This window comes from Oryza sativa, chromosome 11 (assembly GCF_034140825.1).
Source record: "Oryza sativa Japonica Group chromosome 11, ASM3414082v1".
NCBI lineage: Eukaryota > Viridiplantae > Streptophyta > Magnoliopsida > Poales > Poaceae > Oryza > Oryza sativa.
In genome coordinates, this window is record NC_089045.1 from 5,671,301 (window position 1) to 5,692,601 (window position 21,301).

General features: G+C 42.7%; 2 protein-coding genes and 1 pseudogene across 4 annotated transcripts; all 3 read right to left on the bottom strand.

The window, feature by feature from the left end:
• Positions 1-165: 165 nt before the first annotated feature.
• On the bottom strand, positions 166-3,155 carry LOC4350046 (F-box protein At4g22280). Its single transcript, XM_015759873.3, has 4 exons — positions 1,843-3,155; positions 1,499-1,654; positions 1,229-1,418; positions 166-504 (listed from the first exon to the last, which is right to left on the bottom strand). The coding sequence occupies exons 1-4, from the start codon at positions 2,896-2,898 to the stop codon at positions 482-484; spliced, it is 1,425 nt and encodes a 474-aa protein (XP_015615359.1). The 5' UTR covers positions 2,899-3,155; the 3' UTR covers positions 166-481.
• Positions 3,156-10,246: 7,091 nt separating this feature from the next.
• Positions 10,247-14,014, bottom strand: LOC9267397 (F-box protein At4g22280-like; annotated as a pseudogene).
• A 1,421-nt stretch (positions 14,015-15,435) lies between these two features.
• LOC9269963 (F-box/LRR-repeat protein At3g58930) lies at positions 15,436-19,815 on the bottom strand. Of its 3 annotated transcripts, XR_010737918.1 has the most exons (5): positions 18,728-19,815; positions 18,388-18,549; positions 18,123-18,276; positions 16,424-16,626; positions 15,436-15,782 (listed from the first exon to the last, which is right to left on the bottom strand). XR_010737918.1 is itself a non-coding variant. In XM_015759970.3 (4 exons), the coding sequence occupies exons 1-4, from the start codon at positions 19,604-19,606 to the stop codon at positions 15,766-15,768; spliced, it is 1,212 nt and encodes a 403-aa protein (XP_015615456.1). In that variant the 5' UTR covers positions 19,607-19,815; the 3' UTR covers positions 15,436-15,765. The 3 variants fall into 3 exon arrangements, 2 of the variants coding, with proteins under 2 accessions (XP_015615456.1, XP_015615455.1); XM_015759970.3 differs by lacking the exon at positions 16,424-16,626; XM_015759969.3 differs by having other exon boundaries at positions 15,436-16,626.
• Between the last annotated feature and the right edge of the window lie 1,486 nt (positions 19,816-21,301).

A 21,301-nucleotide genomic window follows, 5' to 3' on the forward strand; every position in this document is an offset into this window, starting at 1 on the left:
AACTCAACTCCTGTACTCTGTACAATTTATTGTTCAAAACTACTCTGAATGAAAAATTCAGCATGTTCTTACGGTTTAATCTGCGGAAAACTCCATATACACTCTCATCTATAACGAAAAGGAAGCATCTCTCAATTCGACATGACCTCCACAGATTGACAAACATGCTCAAACACATTACCAGATGTGCATACTATCAAACATTTCAGACGGAGCAATGTTCACAGAGCTAGACATGTTAAAGGTAGCAGATTTATCAAACCAGAAACCCATAGATTACCTGCACTTCCAAATCCTTTTTTTTAGGGCCCTACAATTACAAATTCTGACTTATATTTCCAACTGTCAATATGACTGGAACTGACATATGACACCTACAGACAGAAAATGGCAACCTTCTCAGTTGTCACAGCAAATTAAGCAGTAAGCACCAACGCGGTGAAACCATTTTAGACCTGTAGATCCATGGACAATCCAGTTTTTAGACCTTACTTGAACAGAAACCTGTCAGTAAAAATGCAAGGTAAGTTCACAGTCTGGTAATAATCGGCAGCAATTAAAATGTTCAGTTACTTGACAAGAAACTTGAAATCCCAGGACATACTACAAAACGAGTTAATTTCAAAGAGTCTGAGGTTTAGCAATTTGTTTCATATAACCCTAGTTTCTAAGGCAAAGTGCTCCATAAACTAGCATATTTATGCAAAATAAGTTTACAGGGCACAGATGGGTGATTCAGTCAACAATGTCTGCAACACTCAATGACCTCTCGAAGGTAAATTTCAAAGATGAAGGTAAATAATAGCCATATGATGTCAGAAAACATGTATATTTAAGAGCTATTCGACAAGTCAACATATTGTGTTGCTGTCCAGAACTACTCAATCAGAATGAATGTTAACAACATTAACAGGAAATGAAAGCTATTCAACAAGTAAACAGTTCAAATTGTAGAAGCCAACATACTTTGTGTCTATTTATATTATTACTCAGTGCAACAGGGAAAACTCTGTACAATTTCATGGATCATACTTGACAACAAAATATACTGGATGATGTTTCCTTTTTATCCCTTCTAGATAGTTTTTTTCATTCTTTTTTTTTACTTTTCCTTTTCTTTTGTTAAATCTGTATTTGCATTTTTAGTAATTTATTTCTTTCATTAACAAATAAATAATGCAAATTTCAGAAAAAGTGGAAGAATGAAAAATGTCAATAGCAAGCTTACGTTTTGGTGATTGATTCCTCCGTTTGATAAGAACTTTTATGTCCAATGTACTCAACCACTTCCCAATTTTGTAAACCACCTCATCAACTTCTTTACAGTGGACTTTCACTACCTTAAGGTGTTCAGATATTGCAGCTGGTTTCCGCAATGGATTGTCATTCTCTTCTGTTTGCATCATAGATTTAGCTTCCTGTAGCACGAAAATAAATATCACATTTAATTAATCATGCACAACAACTTTAACAGTGCAGCAGTTGTAAAAACAAATACCTTGGAAATTTGAAGAGTGAGCTTCCGTAGAACTGGTGAGTGTTCAAGAATACAGGCTAGTGCCCAGAAATTAGACAGAAGACACCACTCATTGAGTAACAAATTCTTCAGCTTGCTAAACATAGGGCACCATCTCAAATCACTTCCAAAAATAATCTGGATAAAGTGCAAGCGACAAAGTCAACCAATTTTTGTTGTGAATACAATAATTTAAGAGCCAAGACAGTAGCAATGCATGAATTTTGTTAAGGTGACAAAATGGTGCATATAGGTAAGGCAAGTAGGCAACAAAGGTAAGTTACAGCAATTAACATAAAGGAGATAAGATGTCAATGTAAGCTTACTATTTCAGGTCCAGCTATCAACTTCAAACTCTTAGCTTCTGATAGACCTCCAAGGAGCACACAATTGGAACTGTTGCCGATCTTATCTATCATACCATGACAACCATCACAGTCTTCATCTTCACAATTACCAGTGTAAGTATTACTACACCAGTCATCACAATCCTGGTGGGGTCTGACAGATGCTTCAACTAATGAGGGCATTCTTTCCAGAAAAGGAGTTCTGCCCCAAAAACCTTCAAGAAAGAGCCTAATGAGGCTTGGTGCATAAATGAGTGTGCGGTGATATTCACTGAATTGACAACAGAAGATCCGAAGGCATTGCATTGACTGGGAGAAGATCTTCTTGACAGAGTCAAAGCAGCAATTCTTGGTGAAATATAGCTCTTTCAATGCGGGACAGCTTGAGAAGTTAAGAAAACAATCCTTTAACACTATACCAGAAAGTTCTATCTTAGTCAAGTGCTGTGAGACGAGAGGCATGCCGCCATCTATTTCAATGTATCTTTCATTGAAGTTGTGGATTTTGAGCACCTGAACTTGGCATATTAGAGCATACATGACCCACATCATGACACATTGGAATGGATTACTGTCTTCGTCCTCGTCACTGTCGTCATCTGATTCACCGTCGTCACTGTGTTCATCTGATTCATCGCCATCACTGTCTTCATCTGATTCATCCTCACCTCTGTCATCGTCTGATTCATCCTCGTCACTGTCTTCACCCTTTTCATCCTTCTCTCGACATGAACTGAATTCCAAATCAAACTCGCGTAGAGGCGAGCAGCCCCGGAAGAGCACTAGATGGTTGACAAACTTCTTGAACCGCTTGGAGCTCTTCCATCTCTCCTTATCAGCATCAAGGCGCAGGACGTCCGTGGATCTCCAGAGGTGGCGCCATCGCCGGGACAGGACGCAGGTCTTGACGGCCTCATCGGCTGACAGCAAGGACAGGACGTGCTGGAGGAGCTCGTCGGGGAGGGCGTTGATCCCGCCCTCCTTGCTGGCCTCCGCCATCTCCTCGCCTCTCGAGCCCCTTCGCCTAGGAGGCATTCCGTCGAACAGGTGGCGGGCGAAGGGCACCGCGCGGCAAGAAACGAAGAGCCGACTCACCGATCACCCAGGCGCTGGTGGATTAGCCGCCGGTCGACGACGACGGCGAGGAGGAGCCCTAGCCTGGCGCCGCAAGCTCGCCGGATCCGGCCGCCGCCGGCGGAGTCGGTGGCTCTGGCGCCGCGTGCCCCCCGCTTCTAGGGCCTAGTGCTTCGGGGAGTCGGGGTCGCGGCTCTATGACCTAACCGTCGGCCTTTGAACATTTCCGCTACTGTGGGGGCTCTTTCACGACCCATGGACGGTTCAATTTCCTGAATGGAAGAGGTTTATTTTGGAGGAAATAAAAATCTCACAAATATTATGACCAAACTATTAAAAAACTATAGATTTAACATTAAATTTATAAAAAAACTACACGTTAAAGATAGAGTGTCATAAAATTATATATTTATTGGTAACAAAATTATCATAAAACTACCGATTTAGAATTGATTTAGTCACAAAACTACGATGCATTGTTTGAAAATTGCTTTTAAAAACTTATATTAATCTATTTTTAAGCTAATCTATTGCTCTGTTTTATGAGTCAGGGGAAGATTCCCAACCCCTCTAAAAGAACACAGTCTAAGGGTGTGTTTGGTTGAGCTGTGGCTTTTGGAAAAGCTGTTGTGAGCTATGGGCTGTGGAAAAGCGGCTGTGAAAAATCAGTTGTGGGAAAAGCAGAAGCCCGTTTGGTTAGAGTAGCGGTGAAACTGTAGCTTCTAGAAGAAATACCTATAATGCCCCTAAAAGCCATTAGGAGTGTAGGACTATTTATATGCAAATTACTCGTAAAAACCTAATATGTCCAATATCTCATATTTAAAAGGCCGATTTGGAAAGAAAACATTTATAAGTTTTTCATCCATCAAAGTTTTTCATCAAAATATATTAGCTTTTCATCCATCAAAGTGATATGGTCCACATAAACAGAGCAAAAGATAAACAGTTCATACAATGATACCATATCTCAAAATAACTATCCTCCTCTTGTTCTAATCAAAGCATCAGCTATCCTAGTGCGAATAGTATTCATGGTATTATCATTCTCTGTATCTTCACTCTCATCGTCCGCCGTGTCACTTGTATCTTCTAGTAAGTAGTCCTCATCAGCATCACATCTCTTAAACTCCTTATCACGTAAATTGCTATCACGGATAAAGTTATGCAAAGCAAGACAAACCATGATGATATGCTTCTGAGTAGTAGGTGAGTAACTTGGGATGCCCTTCAAAATACGCCGCTTTCAATAACATTTCGACGTCGGGGCAGTGGCGGCGTCAGACTGCAGCTCCCTCACCTGATAGGTGAACGACGGGCGCTTCTTTCTGGATGCACCTCCTGCATTAGCTTTGTTGTTCAGTTCAAACATCAATATATATGTAGAAATGTGTATATATTGATACATTCTGGACACATTACTGTTCTGGACAGCAATATATATGGGCATCAGTATATATTGGTGTTCTGGACACATTGCTCGGTGGCAATATATATGTACATAGCAGAGCACACCTTTGAACTAAACTAAACAGCAATATATTATTGAAATTATAAGCACATAATGATTTAATTTATTCCATAAATAAATCATGACATTGCAGATGTAAACTAGATTGAACGCATCATTAGATCTACACATGTAAACTAAGTAGTAAAACATGAACAGATCAAATATGCGCAACATGTCGAACACGTACCGAGGTGACGGAAAGACCGGTTGCTCGGCAAGAACTACTCGTGGTTGCGAGCGTCGACGAAGGCGCGAAGCACGCGAGCGGAGAGGAAGGCGAGCCATCGCGGACGAACAGGGAGCAGTCACGCGAAGCGCTTCCCAAAAACCGTATTGCCGCCTTCTCCCGGTGCAGGACGTCGAAGGCAGAGGTTCCGGAGACCTACTCTCCCGATCGCCGATTCACGCCGACGAGCGGGATGGAGTAGTCTACGAGCGACAGCGCAGCACAGAGTAGGAGGCAAACCCTAGATTGATTTCGCGTGTGTTGCGTGAAGGCGGTGACCCGGTTTATATAGAGATAGGTCGCCTGATCAGGGCGCCCGCTTAACCGAACCAGATAAGTCGCGCGTAACCTATCCGGACTCCACGCCGTTTTCACGCACCGAATTTTTCGGAATGTTTCCAAAACAAAACAAATCCGAATTTCCCGCAGCAAAACAAAACTGCAAAAGGAGGCTGCATCTGCGCAAGGGTGAGGAGCCAATTTTGCGGACCATTCGACGCGTACGTCGTGCACGCGCGCCGCCTGCCCTGCCCTGCCAGGCGAGCGATCGCGCGCGTGTGTTTCCCCTCTTCTCTCCACCACACATGCTTCAAGTGGCTAGGAGGGCATCCTCCCTTTTAAGGAGGTCCCCCTCTCCTAGAATAAGCAAGGTGGTACTAAACTCCACATGCATGCCATCTCATGAGGTGGGCTTTTGTGATTTTCCAAAGAATTAATCTTCGAATGGGCCTTAGCCCATCTATTAATTCCAACAATCCCCCACCAAATCTCAAAATCCCACTAGAGATTTGTCTTTTCCAATGTACTGTTTATATACCAGCGATTCGATGGAGACCGATTAAGGTTGAACATCCACCTAGAACTCTAAGCTACACTTACTCACAACTTGAACAATGGACTACGCCTTGAATTGCAAGTCTTGTGCAAGCAAGTTTCACTCAGAGTCTTATCTGGTACTAGACCGTCTGTAGACTACCCCTCGGGTGGAGCGTATAAGTCATACTCCTAGGTCTTTAGTAAGCTTCCTAGAAGATTCACCCAAAATCTCCATAGACTGCGACCAACAGTCAAGCTTACAAAGGTGAGTTCTTTCAAGAATGCATCTTCACTAATTAAAGCCAACAGAACTCATTAAGGCATAGCCAACCTGCCTTGCAGCTCACGAGAGTACATGCATCTTCACTTAGAGAGGGTATAGATTGGTACTCTCCTCTAGTTTACTAATGGTTTGTTCTTCCCAGGTTCTAATTCACGGGATCTTCGATCACATAGACTGGGTTACCACCATAGTATAACTCACATGGGTCTCAAACCCATCTCCTTCGATGCATTGTCTATCACATTTCGTGATAGTCCCTTTGTGAAGGGTTCTGCCAGGTTTCTAGCTGTTTGGATGTAATCCAACGTTATAACTCCGGAGTTTCTCAATTTCCTGACAGACTTCAATCGTCTTTTCACATGTCTAGACTATTTCATATTATCCTTAGAACTATTCACTTTGACAATTACCGTTTGATTGTCACAGTTCATAAGGATAGCCGGCACCGGTTTTTCAACAATAGGCAGATCCATTAATAGATCACGCAGCCATTTTGCCTCAACAGTAGCAGTATCCAGTGCCGTCAGCTCTGCTTCCATGGTTGACCTCGTCAAAATGGTATGTTTGCAAGACCTCCACGAAACAGCACCACCACCCAGTGTGAAGACATATCCACTAGTGGCTTTGATCTCATCCACATCAGAGATCCAGTTAGAATCACTATATCCCTCCAGTACCGCAGGATACCCAGAATAGTGAAGCCCCAATTCCATAGTACCTTTCAGATAATGCATTACTCGCTCAAGCGCACGCCAGTGATCATCTCCCGGATTAGAGGTAAACCGGCTCAACTTGCTCACAGCAAAGGAGATATCAGGCCTAGTTGCACTAGCCAGGTACATCAGCGAGCCAATGATTTGGGAGTATTCCAGTTAATTCCTAGCAATTCTCTTGTTCTTGCGAAGCAACAAGCTAGGATCATAAGGTGTTGGAGAAGGCTTACTATCAATGTAGCCAAAGCGATTCAAGATCTTCTCCACATAATGGGACTGCAAGAGTGTAATCCCATTATCACCTCTAATTAGCTTAATGCTTAAGATAACATCAGCTACTCCCAAATCCTTCATATCAAAATTTTGAGACAAGAATGATTTAATCTCATTTATCACCTCAAGGTTTGTCCCAAATATCAGTATGTCGTCAACATAGAAGCACAGAATAACTCCCTCACCCCCACCATGGCGATAGTACACACATTTATCTGCCTCATTGACTGCAAAGCCTACAGATGTCAATGTTTTGTCAAATTTCTCATGCCATTGCTTAGGATCTTGTTTCAGACCATACAAAGACTTCAACAATTTGCACACTTTGCCTTCTTGACCTTCAACTACAAACCCATCAGGTTGATCCATATAGATCTACTCATCTAGCTCTCCATTAAGAAAAGCTGTCTTAACGTCCATTTGATGAACGAGAAGACCAAGTGAGGCTGCTAGGGAAAGTAGCACGCGAATTGTGGTCAATCTAGCAACAGGTGAGTAAGTGTCAAAGAAATCTTCGCCTTCTTTCTGAGTATAGCCCTTAGCAACAAGCCGAGCCTTGTACTTTTTAATAGTACCGTCAGGCCTAAGCTTCTTCTTGAACACCCACTTGCACCCCACAGGTTTACATCCATAGGGTCGCTCTGTCACCTCCCAAGTCCAGTTAGCGATAATGGAATCCATTTCACTACGGACAGCCTCCTTCCAGTAGTCTGCATCAGGAGATGCCTATGCTTCTGAAATTGACTTAGGAGTGTCATCCACGAGGTACACAGTGAAATCATCACCAAAGGATTTAGCCGTCCTTTGTCTCTTACTCCTTCGAAGAGCTTCACTGACATCCTCCTCAGTGACATGTTCATGTGTATGTTCAGTTTGTTATGGTGGTGTGATTGAACTGGGAATTATTTCAGAGGGTTGGCTCGAACCACTATGTGTATCTTCATTGGGAAAAAGCTCTCGAAAAAGGTAGCATCACGAGACTCCATAATTGTACCAACATGCATGTCAGGTACCTCGAATTTAACTATTAAAAATCTATAGGCAATGTTGTAATGAGCATATCCTAGAAAGACACAGTCCACAGTCTTAGGTCCAAGTTTGCGCTTCTTCGTTATTGGTACATTGACTTTCGCCAAGCACCCCCATGTGCGCAAATAAGAAAGTGATGGTTTTCTCCCAATCCATATCTCATATGAAGTTATTCAAAGCAAGACAAGCCATGATGATATGCTTATGAGTAGTAGGTGAGTAACTTGGGATGCCCTTCAAAATACGCCGCTTTCAATAACATTTCGACGTCGGGGCAGTGGCGGCGTCAGACTGCAGCTCCCTCACCTGATAGGTGAACGACAGGCGCTTCTTTCTGGATGCACCTCCTGCATTAGCTTTGTTGTTCAGTTCAAACATCAATATATATGTAGAAATGTGTATATATTGATACATTCTGGACACATTGCTGTTCTGGACAGCAATATATATGGGCATCAGTATATATTGGTGCTCTGGACACATTGCTCGGCGGCAATATATATGTACATAGCAGAGCACACCTTTGAACTGAACTAAACAACAATATATTGTTGAAATTATAAGCACATAATGATTTAATTTATTCCATAAATAAATCATGACATTGCAGATGTAAACTAGATTGAACGCATCATTAAATCTACACATGTAAACTAAGTAGTAAAGCATGAAGATCAAATATGCGCAACATGTCGAACACGTACCGAGGTAGCGGAAAGACCGGTTGCTCGGCAGGAACTACTCGCGATTGCGAGCGTCGACGAAGGCGCGAAGCACGCGAGCGGAGAGGAAGACGAGCCATCGCGGACGAACAGGGAGCAGTCGCGCGAAGCGCTTCCCAAAAACCTTATTGCCGCCTTCTCCCGGTGCAGGACGTCGAAGGCAGAGGTTCCGGAGACCTGCTCTCCCGATCGCCAGTGCACGCCGACGAGCGGGATGGAGTAGTCTACGAGCGACGGCGCAGCACAGAGTAGGAGGCAAACCCTAGATTGATTTTGCGTGTGTTGCGTGAAGGCAGCGGCCCGGTTTATATAAATGTTTCCAAAACAAAACAAATCCGAATTTCCTGCAGCAAAACAAAACTGCAAAAGGAGGCTGCATTTGCGCAAGGGTGAGGAGCCAATTTTGCGGACCATTCGACGCGTACGTCGTGCACGCGCGCCGCCTGCCCTGCCCTGCCCATCTATGAGGTGGGTTTTTGTGATTTTCCAAAGAACTAATCTTCGAATGTGCCTTAGCCCATCTATTAATTCCAACATATATATGTACACATATTTGAACTGAACAGGAATGGTAATATATATATCGCTGAACAGCAATATATATCGTCCCTCAACTTTTAAAACTGGTGCAACTAACATTACTCGATAGTATTTTTGATGTTTTTAAGTTGACGTTGCACATATTTGTTTTCTTTTGACTTAGTCTTTATCCCTCGTAACACTTACGTGACACAAGGAAACAATAAAAAGCATCAATAAGACCCACATGCCAGCAAGTGAGGGGAAAAACTAATTTGTGTGTCCCACGTGTCATCACCTCTCTTTCTTCCTCTTCATCTCCCTCTCTTCATGCTCTTCCCCATCTTCTCTCCCTTGCTGGCCTCCCCTCCTTCCCCTCGGTGTTTCCTCCCATCAATGTGTCAGCCCTAAGAAGGACGAGCACGGCGTAAAGGGCCCATCAAGAAGGAAAACATATTCATTAACATGTAGTCCATTAAATACCATCATCTTCGTCATTTTACTTTTAGAGTAAATTTTATTTTGTGCTATGTTTTATTACGATGTATCATTTTGGACTATCCTTTAACCAATATTTGCATTTTCAATCCAATATTTGCACTTTCGATCAGGTAATCTTATATTTACCTTTGTTTCACTTTTTACTACCCGACTTTTTATCAATGAAGTCCAACAGCTATACTTAAAAGAATCTTATACTTTGTCTAGAGTCGTAGTCATAGGATAGGTCTAATCCCATCCTAGGTTGTAATATATTGGGACGGAGGTTGTAATATATTGGGACGGAAGAAGTACTACTGTTTTAACATATGACAATTTGATGTAAATGGGCAAAATTGTGAGAGTGATCTAAAGTGGCACAAACATAAATTTACCCGGTTTAAAGTGAAACATTTATTAAAGGATAGTTCAAAGCGAAATAATAGTAATAAGGCGGCCTAAAATGAAATTTACTCCTTAAGCAAATGCTTATCCATGTCTTTTATTTAAAAAATTACAGATAAAACTTTTATATACATTTTTTTAGCAATTTAAAACCAAATAATGTAAAAATAAATTATGCTAAGAAAATCATAAAACCAACTTCAGAATTAAGTTTTAAAATTTAAATCTTAGCCTATAAGCGTGCTATGGGGCTTTATGTGTGGCGTGTGGTTTGCCTCGTTAATTCAGAGGGGGGAGGAGAGGATGGATGTGTAGAAACAGAACAAACTATTGACCGTGCAACTTCAGCCGGCACACGGCAACTTGAGATAATCACATAATCTCCTGACAGGAGAAGAGAGAACACACATATATAATCTCAAGTAGTAAGTGACAGCACTGGGCGAAATTAGTGAAATGCAGACGACTGCAGTAAAACCAGCTCAGATACACTGCTAGAAGATCTAAACAACTCAATATATGATTATGTATCCGGATCCCAGATGTTCCTCGTCCTGTGAACTACTAGCATATTACTCAGTTCAACATAGTGGAGCTAGCATAGCAATCTCATAGACAAAAGACAGGGTTCTTGTCACTGTGAAATTAAGCCTTGCGTTCCTGGAATAATCAAGAGGTTCTTCATCTAGAAGATCCATCGTCGAGACATCAACCCTTTTCTACTTTGTTTTTCGACCAGGCATCAACCCATACTTCCTTCCTTGAAACTGAAGACTGCGCATACCCAATGATATTTTGAAGATAAGACACAGTTTATCATTTTTCAAAGATGAAGGTAAATACGTGGCCATACAAATGATACAATGTCACATAATATGTACAATAATTAAGAGCTATTTTATGGCCAAGAACTTCAAGCCTGAGTTAATACTTAATAGCAGGAAATGAAAGCTATTCAACGAGTAAACAGTCCAAAGTGTAGAGGTCAAAACATATTGCAACTTCCTATTTATATTACTCAGCTCATTATATAAAAAGAAAATTATATTACTCAGTTCAACATGGAAAAACTCTGTAAATTTTCAAGTATCATACTTGACAACAAAATAAATTGGATTATGTTTTCTTTATATCCCTTCCAAATGCTGTTTTACCTATTTTCCCTTTTCTTCACTAAATCTGTATTTGCACTTTTAGTTTTCTTCTTTCATTCACGAATATTTTTTTTCAAAATTCAGAAATATTGAAAGAACGAAAAGGAGCTAACTTCAGAAACCTCGTGTTCAGCAATTTGTTTCATATAACGTTATGTTTAAGGCAAAATGCTTCATCAAGCCTCACATGTATGCAAAATACTCATGTCATTATACATTTATACTATCTAGCATTTCGAGTATATACCTACATTAGTAGGCCTGAAATACACATTCTTAAGCTACTATATCTCCTTCCGCACTCTCTCACTGTGCAATGGCAGAGATGATAATGTGAACCCCAGTAGCAGAGACACATTAACAAACATTTATGCTACCGGCAACCAACGGTTGTGGAAAAGGTAGCTGATGTGTTTATGTACCAAAAAGAATTCCATTTTGTATAAGTATTGCACATAAATATCATAGATAAATGGGTTACATATGCATGTGCCTGAGGTATTATGAAACATTTTGCTCTAAAACCTATAGGTTTCCTTGAAACAAAATGCAGATCTGGGTTTTGCATTACAGCATTACCGACGCCCCTCAAACCTGCGTTATGTGAAATTTATTAAAGGAAAAGTGGTATTCACTCGACCAGCATGCAGTAATATCTTCAACTAACATTAAGATGATCCAAAAATATGATTAATGATATTTAACAGCTTCCACCTGCCCTTAAAAAGAATTTATCAGCCTATACTGCCCCTACACTAAGAACACAGACCAACTATTTTTCCCCATAACATCAGATTTTATACAATTACAAAAGAAGAAATCAGTCAAGGTTTTTCATCCACAAGGAACTATAGAAGTCATCATTAGGGCAAATGCAGCAAAAATAACTAGACATGAAGATGGGCACTGAAAGGCACTGAAAGTTATGTACAACCTACAGACTCAAAGGAACAATGAAAATATTCAAGAAAACAGTTAATTCTACAGATTCAAAGTATTGCTCAGTTTAGCCATTCACAAGGGCATGAAACTGAGCATATATAGTGAGCCATTTGTAAGAGTGAAGTAAACAACAGTTCAATGTGTTGTTGCTTAAAACTATTACTCCTACTTGTTAAGTAAAAGCATAAAGACAGAGAAAGCTTGCTACTGTTCAGAACTAATCAGTGAGGCAATAAATTATCAAAAAGTTTAATATTCAAAACTATTCAACAGAAATGTTTAGATTGGGTTTCCGACTCCCACGAAATGTCATGCAGCATTTCCATTTTCTTTTCAATTAATCTGGTGATTGGTACTCCTACCTCTAGATTTCTAACAAAGTAGGAGTTTCTGCATTATTTGCAATCAAGTGGAAGGCAAATTTCAGAAATACAGAAAGAGCGAATAATGTTGCTAGTTAGCTTACCGATATTAAATGTAGATAGGAACTTCAAAATTTTGATAACTCTCTCATCAACCACTCCACATTTGACTACGACTATCTTAAGGTGTTCTGATATTGCAGACGATCTCTCCATTCGACTATAGGCAGAAGTTTCCAATTTAGAATATAAATACATATGTACCGGGTAGAAAAACTGAAGAGTGAGATTCTCTAGAACTGGGAGTGTCGAAGGATGCAAGTAATTTCATGCAAGTCGAAGGCCACAATCCAGCTGTCACTGAGCAACAAAGTCTTCAACTTGCTAAATGTAGGGCACCGTATCAATTCCCTTTTGAAAATAAACTGGACAAAATGCAAACAATAAAGATCAACTAACAGATGATTTGAGAAGGAAAAGCTGGTTCTGTAAAAGGCAGTTCATGTGAAAAAAAGGCATAACAAAAACAAACCTTTTGTGAGTCAGCGACCAACGCCAAATTCTTAGCCTGTGAAAAAGCTTGCAGAACCTTGCAATTGTTGTCACTGGGACAATTGTCACAATCGTCATAAGGACATTCCTCAAGGTCATCATTAACTCCTGGACAACACCTGATATCTCCAGAAGCAAAGGTGACACCGAAAAAGGCATCCACTAATAACGGCATGCCCTCGAACACAGGAGTCCGGTGATTATATAATTATCCAGGCGCAGCGAAAGGAGATTGGGGACATCAATACGAGTGCGGAAGATTTCGCTGAAATCGCATGCAGTGATGTTGAGGCGTTTCAGGGATTGGGAAGAGATCCTCTCGGCATCTGACAAGCTGCAGAGGACAATCTCCAGATGTTCCAGCACCGGACAGCTCGAGAAATCGAGGAAATTGTGCACCAAATTCAGATGAGCAAGCTCTAGCTTCGCCAAGCGCCCGGACACAAGAGGCAGGCCATCTAGCACGAGGCGTGAGGCACTTCGAGGGGCATTCAACCGGAGAGCTTGGACCTCGCACAGCACGGCATGCCGGAACCAGAGATCCACGAGGCGGGCGTCGCCGCCGCCGCCGTCGGACGACAGCCCGGCGAAGCTGAGCTCGCAGGTGTCCAGCGGCGCGCGCCCGCGGAGGAGCAGCAGATGGTCCACGAAATCGCGGAGCTCCTCCATGGGCACCAGCCCCACCCCGTCGTCGTCGGCGATGCGCAGGCCCGTGGCGGACTTCCAGAGGTGGCGCCACCGCCGCGCCAGCACGCACGTCCGCACGGCGTCCGGCGCCGGCAGGAGCCCGATGATGTCATGCAGTACTTCGTCCGGCAGGTGCCCTATCCGATCGTCGCTCGGGCGCGCGGCTCCCTTGCCCCTCCTCCCCGCCTCCCCTGGAGGAGACATTCCGTCGAACAGGTGGCGGGCGTCGCGGCCGCAGGGCAAGAAACAACCACTGGACTGCACGGGCGGATGAAGCTGGAGCAAAGCGAGTGAGAATCAGAGGCAGAGACAGACGGAGACCTCGCCGCCGGCAGCCTCGCCCGCCGGAGCTGAGGAAGATGGTAGTGTACTCCAGCCCTCGAGTCGGAGAGTGTCCGAATGAGGAAGAAAAGGCCAGGAAATAAAGAATAAATGGGCTGGACCAGAAAGGCCCATTTAACAGGGCACATTGAAAAGTCCAACTTCGAGCAGTACAGTACAACTTTAGGCCTATGTGGAAGGCCCAACCTTATGGGTAAACAGGCCTAATCTCATCCAGCTCAAAATTAATACATTGTGCTATACATTTGTAGATTAATTTTCTCTCAAAAAATTGTAGAATGTAAATATATTATAAATTACATTGTAACTTGCATGTAATTGGTATGTAACTTTCATATGATTATTATGAATAGTTAGATTTGCTTTAAAATTCGTGCGAGTGACAAAGGGAAAAAAAATCCCAATGCACGTAAGGGGTGAGGAGATTTAATCCCACGACCTCCACTTCATAAAATAGCATGTTACCGCAGGATTTTTTTAAAAGTTCCATACAACTTATATTCTATAAACATATAAGTTATATCTCTACGTTTCTTTTCGTTTGACACCGGTTAGTTCAAAATTGCACTAATCAATATCATTCATTTGGAAACAAAAGTAGTATTATGGATTCTTTTTTTTAAAACACAGTACAAATGTGGTGTCCACAACGCATGCACACTCACTCTTATAAACACATACGCACATCGTACCCCTATGAGCACATCTGAAAAGACTGGGCCGGCATATTTTACTGTCGATGGATACGTCACCTACTACTGAAAAAATAATTAGCCGTAAATAAGAGCACCCGTGTTAAACTTAGGATTTGATCCCGAGTGGATATAAGGCCCAATGTAATTATTCTATGATTATATCATACTTACATTTAATTTTTTTAGAAAGTTTATTAATAAATATACAATATATACATAGCCCGAGATTAATTCCTCGGGTATGACAGAAAGCACATCCATCAATTTGCATGTGCCAAAATTTTAGTTCACTTTGGTGGCCTATTACACTTTGATGGGCCAAAATTTGGTCCATCCAAACTAGGTCTAATTGACCAATAACTCTGAGAGGAATTGAGCCTCACAAATGGGGCAACGAAGAGCACTGGAACCTTCGTTTCATACCATAGGTCATTTTAATTTTTTCCTAAGTCAATTTTTTTAGGTTTGATCAAATTAATAAAAAAATATTGTAATATTTTCAACACAAAACAAAGAAACTACCAAAATATATAACATGTTCAATATTAGATGTAATGAAACATATAAATGTTATTATATTTTTTTATAAATTTGGTCAGACTTTTAAGTAGTTTGGTTTAAAAAAGTCAAAAAAAATTATAATATGCAACGAAGGGAGTAATAAATTTCAAAAGGTTGGTATAGAAATTCAATGTTTCATGGTTTGATCTGCATAAAACTATAGGTAGATTCTCATCCATAACCAAAAGAAACATCTATCACAAATCAAAACGACATGAGCTCTATGGATCGACAAACTTGCCCAAAATACATTACCAGATGGAGCAATATTTACAGAACTAACAGATCATCATCCCAGAGAGAATGAATCCGAGTTAACCAAGGGGCCAAAAGAGATCAAAGCATATGGTTGGTATATTAGGTCCAACTAGATTACCTGCACTTCTAAATCCATTATTTGGGCACTACAGTTACAAATTCTGTCTAGATCATTTCGTCAGTTCTAAACCGCCCCTATGAGGCTGAGACTGCAAGAATAGGGCATGCTTGTCACAGCAGATTAAGCACCAACGCTCTGAGTAGCAGTAGATCCTGGAGAGCCCAACTTTAAAACGCTACTCGAAACTGAAACCTGTCAAAGAAAATGTAGGGTAAGTTCACAATCTGAGGCAGTAAGCATCATCTGCAGATATTACAATGTTCAGTTGCTTGACAGTAAATTTAAATACCGGAACAGATTGTGAACTATGAAGAGAGGGGATGATCTAATCTTATCTAAATATATGTCTGGGACTTAACCGATCAGATGTGGGGGAGAAATATTTACTCCGGTTAATGACTTAACCGATCAGATGTGGGGGAGAAATATTTACTCCCGGTTAATAACACCAACCGATACTAAAGATCTAAATGATCATTTAACCGGGAGTAAATGATAATCTTTATCCCAGTTGGTAGTATCAACCTGAACTAAAGATCCTCGGCCCCCTGACATGCCTCTGACAGAGGATGAACCGGGACTAAAGATGATCCTTTAAGATCAAAATTTTTTTAACCGGCATTTTTAGTCCCGGTTTTTAATGTGAAATTTGATCGACCTACGAAAAATGGTTTCTCCACCCATGAACACACGCCCAAATAGTCAAATACATTACCAGATGTGTGTACTATTAAACATTACTGGCGGAGAAATGTTGATTAAAGCAAGATAGCAGATTCATCATCCCCGAGAGAATGGATCCGAATTAACTAGCATAGTTCCAACTAGATTACCTGCCCTTCTTAATTCCGTCTACTACAGATTCTTACTAGGTCATTGTCAGTTCTAAACCGTTCGTGTGGCTAAGAACTGACATAGGATATACTAACTCCATCCCATAATACAGCAACCATCTCAGTTGTCACAGCACTGAACAGTAAATAGACTAGTAGATTCATGTACAGCCCAATTTTTGAACCCTACTCGAAACTGAAACCTGCAAGAGAAAATGCAGTCAGTTCATAGTCAGAGCATCAACTGAGCAATTAAAATGTGCAATTCCAAGAAACTCATAATAAGGTAACAGACTACAAAAATAGTTTTTTTTTAATAAAAACATGGTTAGCAATTTGTTTCATATAACCCTACTTAAGGAAAAATGTTTCATAAACAAGCATCTATATGCAAAACAATTATGCCACTAAAATATATAATTATATAGTATTTCAAGTATATACTCACAGAGTAGGCCTAAAACACATTCCTAGGCTACGCTATCTCTCCCACTGCACGATGGCAGAAAAAAAAGATGATAATGTGATAATGTGAACCCCAGCAGTAAAGATACGTTAACTAGTTAAGTAAACCCACAAATGGTCATGCTATCAGCAATCAACGGTTGAGGAGAAGGTAGCTAATTGTCTATGTAAACCCACATACGATCTTTGTATAAGCATTATACACAAAAATAATGGGCCATACACAAATCGATGATAGACATGTAACTAAGGTTTTATGAAAAGTGTTGCTCCGAAAACCTGGGTTTCCTTGAAATAAATAGTGAAACCTAGGGGGTTTTATGAACCTCCAAAACCAAGATTTTGTGAAATGTACTAAAAGAAAGGTGAAATTCACTTGATCAGCATGCAGCTCAATTAATAACAGTAATACGTTCTAGTAGTAAGTAGTAACATAAAGATGACACAAAAATATGATTAATGATCATGAACCATTTCCCATTTTCCACCTGCTCTCAACAAAAAAGTTCATCAGCCTAAATTACCCCCTCACAAACACAGACCAACCATGTTTTCTCACAAGTCATAACATCCGAGCTACAATCAAAACATAAATCAGTCGAAGGCGTTTCATTCACAAGGAACTATTGAAGCCATCAATCGGATAAAGGAAATAGCTGGACATGGACATGGCAAGAATGGTTTTCTTCATAAATGTGCAACCAGTACAAAGAAGAAAAATAACTCAAATTATTGAGCATGTGAGACTACAGGTTTATAAACTGATGAAAACAAGGCCCATGTAAGAAAGTATTTTCACAGTATTATAAAAGAAAACGAAGGTGGAAAATAAAATGTGTTATTGCTTACAATTACTGATTGTTAAGTTATAAAAAAAAATACAATCGTGCTGCTTCGGAACTAGTAATCAGCAAGCCAATAAATTATCAGCACAAGTCAAATATTGAAAACTATTCAACACATCACCCTACTGTTTATGCGTTGTACTTGACAATAAAATGACCGTACATAGCTTTATGCATACAATCTGCCAACACAACAGATTAGATTGAGCTCCACGTTCCCACCAAATGCAGTGCAGGATTTTTCATTTTCTTTTCAATTTCGTACAGCTATCTCTTGATTTTCTAACAAAGTAGGAGTTTCTACATTATTTGCTTTCTTTCATAAATATGAACCTGGAGGAAAATTTTAGAAATATAGAAACAATGAACAGTGTTGCTAGTTATCTTACGAATATTAAATGTAGACAGGAACTTCAAAACTTTGGTAACTCTCTCATCAATCACTCCACATTTGACTACGACTGACTTAAGATGCTCTGGTATTGCAGATGACCTCTCCGTTTGATTATAGCTTCCTTTCATTTCCAATATATGTTCAGATTCCTGCAAACAATAACAGTGACAAAAAATAACAATAAAACAGTTGGCCAAGATCAATCAATGTAATGTAATAAATGTAAATATGTAGCGGTTTTCTATTTAGAATATATGTACCTGACAAAAAAGCTCAAGAGTGAGTTTCTCTAGAACTGGTGAGTGTCGAAGGATGCAAGTTATTCCATGCAAGTCGAAGGCCACGTAGAAGGAGTCAATGAGTAACAAAGTCTTCAAGTTACTAAATGTAGGGCACCGCATCATGTCTCTTTTGAAAACAAACTGGACAAAATAGACACAGAAGAGATCCATAAAAACTCGATGTTAACAATGATTTAAGAACTCCCTTGTGGTGGCCTTGCATGCAAAAAAGGTTATTGCAATTGTTAATTACGAATATCCAGTGGTGGGTACACATAGATTCTGCATAGGAAAGATAGAAGTGTAAGCATAGCGATACCTCTTGATTCTGAGCTACCAACATCAAACTCCTAGCCTGTGATAAAGCTTGCAGAAGCATTCTGTTGGTGTTACTATAACAAAGCTCACAATCGTCATGAGGGCATTCCTCGGAGTCAGCATTACCACTTGTACAAGTTAACCAATCCCCAGAGTCACCGGTTACACTGACAAATGCTTTCACTAATAGCGGCATAACCTCAAACACAGGAGTCCGGCAGCGATAATCTTGTAGCCACAGGGAAAGTAGATTCGGCACATCAATACGAATTCGGACATTTTCGCTGAAAGTGCAATGAGTAAGGTTGAGGTGTTTCAGGGACTGGGAAGAGATCCTCTTGGCATCTGACAACTCGGAGGAGACAATCTCTAAATTTTCTAGCACCGGACAGCTAGAGAAATCAAGGAAACTGTGCATCAATATCACAAAACGAAGCTCTAGCTTCACCAAGTGCCGGGAGACGAAAGGCAGGTCGTGTAGCTCGAGGCCGAAGACATTCAGCCGGAGCACCCGGACTTGGCACAGCAGGGCATGCCGGAACCAGAGGTTCATGCTGCGGTTGTCTCCCTCGGCCAAATCGATGGAACCTAGCTCAAACGTGTCGAGGGGCGCGCCCCCGCGGAGGAGCAGCAGGTGGTGCACGAAATCATGGAGCTTTTCCACACCGTAGCCTTCGGAGATGCGCAGGCCCGTGGCGGACTTCCAGAGGTGGCGCCAGCGCCGTGCGAGCAGGCACGTCCGCACGGCGTCCGGCGCCGGCAGGAACCCGAGGATGTGGTGGAGGACCCCATCCGGAAGGCATCCAATCCGATCCTCGTCGGCGCCGCCGCTTCGAGATGGGGATCCCTTAACCCTTTTCCCCGTCTCCCCTGGACGCATTCCGTCGAACAGGTGGCGGGCGTCGCGTTCGCAGAGCAAGAAACGTCCACAACGCAAGGGACGATGCAACGGGGGGAGAGAGCGGGTGAGGATGAGAGACGGTACAAATGCCTCGCCGCCGGCAGCCTCCCTCGCCGGAGCTGAGGCAGAAGGTAAATCCAGCTATGACCTATGAGTGAGGCATTGAGTCCTCGCCGCCTCGGCTGGACGGAAGAAAAGGCGGAGACACGAAGTCAAGAAAGGATAAACGGGATGGGCCAGATTTCCGACCCATTACCTCTCTTTGGGCTGTCAAGTCCCACATTTGGCCCATGCAAGGGGCCCAACCTTTGAGAATGTCGGCCCAATCCCATCCGGCATGATCCATAATTTTGAGGAATAAGTTCACTTCATGACCCTCAAATGTGATCGAAATCTAATCCATGACCCTAAACTACAAAACCGGATATCTCAACCCCCAAACTCCTAAAACCGGTGCAATTTAACTCCCTTGGCGGTTTTAGGAGGCTGTTTTGCTGACGTGGCGCCACGTGGCGCCTACGTGGCAATATTGACCGAGTTTTTCTTACACATGGTGTTGACGTGACACTTACGTAGCGGTAGAAATAAAAAATATGCATGGGGCCCATTAGTCATTCACACAAAAAAATGTAGGCCCACTGACATGTGGGCCGACATGTGGGGCCCACATGTCAGTCCTTCTTCCTCCTCCCTCGCTCCCTTCTCTCTCTTTCTCTTCCCTTCTCTCCCCTTTGGCTGGTGGCGCGCGGGGACAGCGAGAGCGGCCAATGGCGGGCAGCCGGCGGCGGCTGCGTTCGGTAGCGTGGGACGGGGGCCAGCAGCGGCGGCGGGCGGGCGAGCGGGAGCGCGCAGCGGTGGCGGGAGGGGGCCAGGGGCCGGTGAGCCTCCTCCCCCACCACCACCGCCACCATCACCAGATCTAGCCAAGTCAAAACCCGCCGCCAGACAAGCACGGGGAGCTTGGCCTCGGACGGTGGCGAAGGAGTAGTCGAGGCAGAGGAGCGCAGAGACGTTGGGGAAGATGGCGCGGTCATGGGAGGCGGTGTCGGTGGACGCGGCGCCATGCCGCGTCGTGCTCCTCCTCACCGTCCATGGCCGCCGAGAGAGAGGGGGGTTAGCAAGCCTCCTCCACACTACCACTGTTGCCACCACCGCCACCTCGCCCATCCTCCGCGCCGCCGCGGGATCTCCGTGCCTAGCCTCGGCGCCGCTACCGGATATCCGCCGTGCTGCTGTCGCGGCTGCCACCGCCACAGCTCTACTGTCGCGGCTGCCACTGCCGCCACTACCGAACGCCGCCGCCGTGGGATGGCAATGCCGCCGCCGCCGGATGCCGACGCCGCTCGCTCTCTTTGTCCCTGCGCGCCACCGGCCGAAGGGGAAGAAGGGGAGAGAAAGAGAGAGAAGGGAGAGAGGGAGGAGGAAGGTCTAACATGTGGACCCCACATGTCAGTAGGCCTACATTTCTTTTTGTGTGAATGACTAATGGGTCCCACGCATATTTTTTATTTCTACCGTCACGTAGGTGCCACATCAACTCCACATGTAACGAAGACTCGGTCAATACTGCCACGTAGGCACCACGTGGCACCACGTTAGCAAAACCGCCTCCCAAAACCGTCTAGGGAGTCAAATTGCACCGGTTTTAGGAGTTTGGGGGTCGAGATATCCGGT

What these genes read in the sequence shown, in the direction of transcription:
- LOC4350046 (XM_015759873.3), bottom strand. Translation starts at nt 2,898, where the DNA reads ATGCCTCCTAGGCGAAGGGGCTCGAGAGGCGAGGAGATGGCGGAGGCC. An exon ending in TGATAGCTGGACCTGAAATA is followed by an intron (nt 1,655 to 1,842) that starts GTAAGCTTACAT and finishes CACTTTATCCAG; the next exon opens with ATTATTTTTGGAAGTGATTT. An exon ending in TCACTCTTCAAATTTCCAAG is followed by an intron (nt 1,419 to 1,498) that starts GTATTTGTTTTT and finishes TTCGTGCTACAG; the next exon opens with GAAGCTAAATCTATGATGCA.
- LOC9269963 (XM_015759970.3), bottom strand. Translation starts at nt 19,606, where the DNA reads ATGCGTCCAGGGGAGACGGGGAAAAGGGTTAAGGGATCCCCATCTCGA. An exon ending in TGGTAGCTCAGAATCAAGAG is followed by an intron (nt 18,550 to 18,727) that starts GTATCGCTATGC and finishes TATTTTGTCCAG; the next exon opens with TTTGTTTTCAAAAGAGACAT. An exon ending in CTCTTGAGCTTTTTTGTCAG is followed by an intron (nt 18,277 to 18,387) that starts GTACATATATTC and finishes TATTGTTTGCAG; the next exon opens with GAATCTGAACATATATTGGA.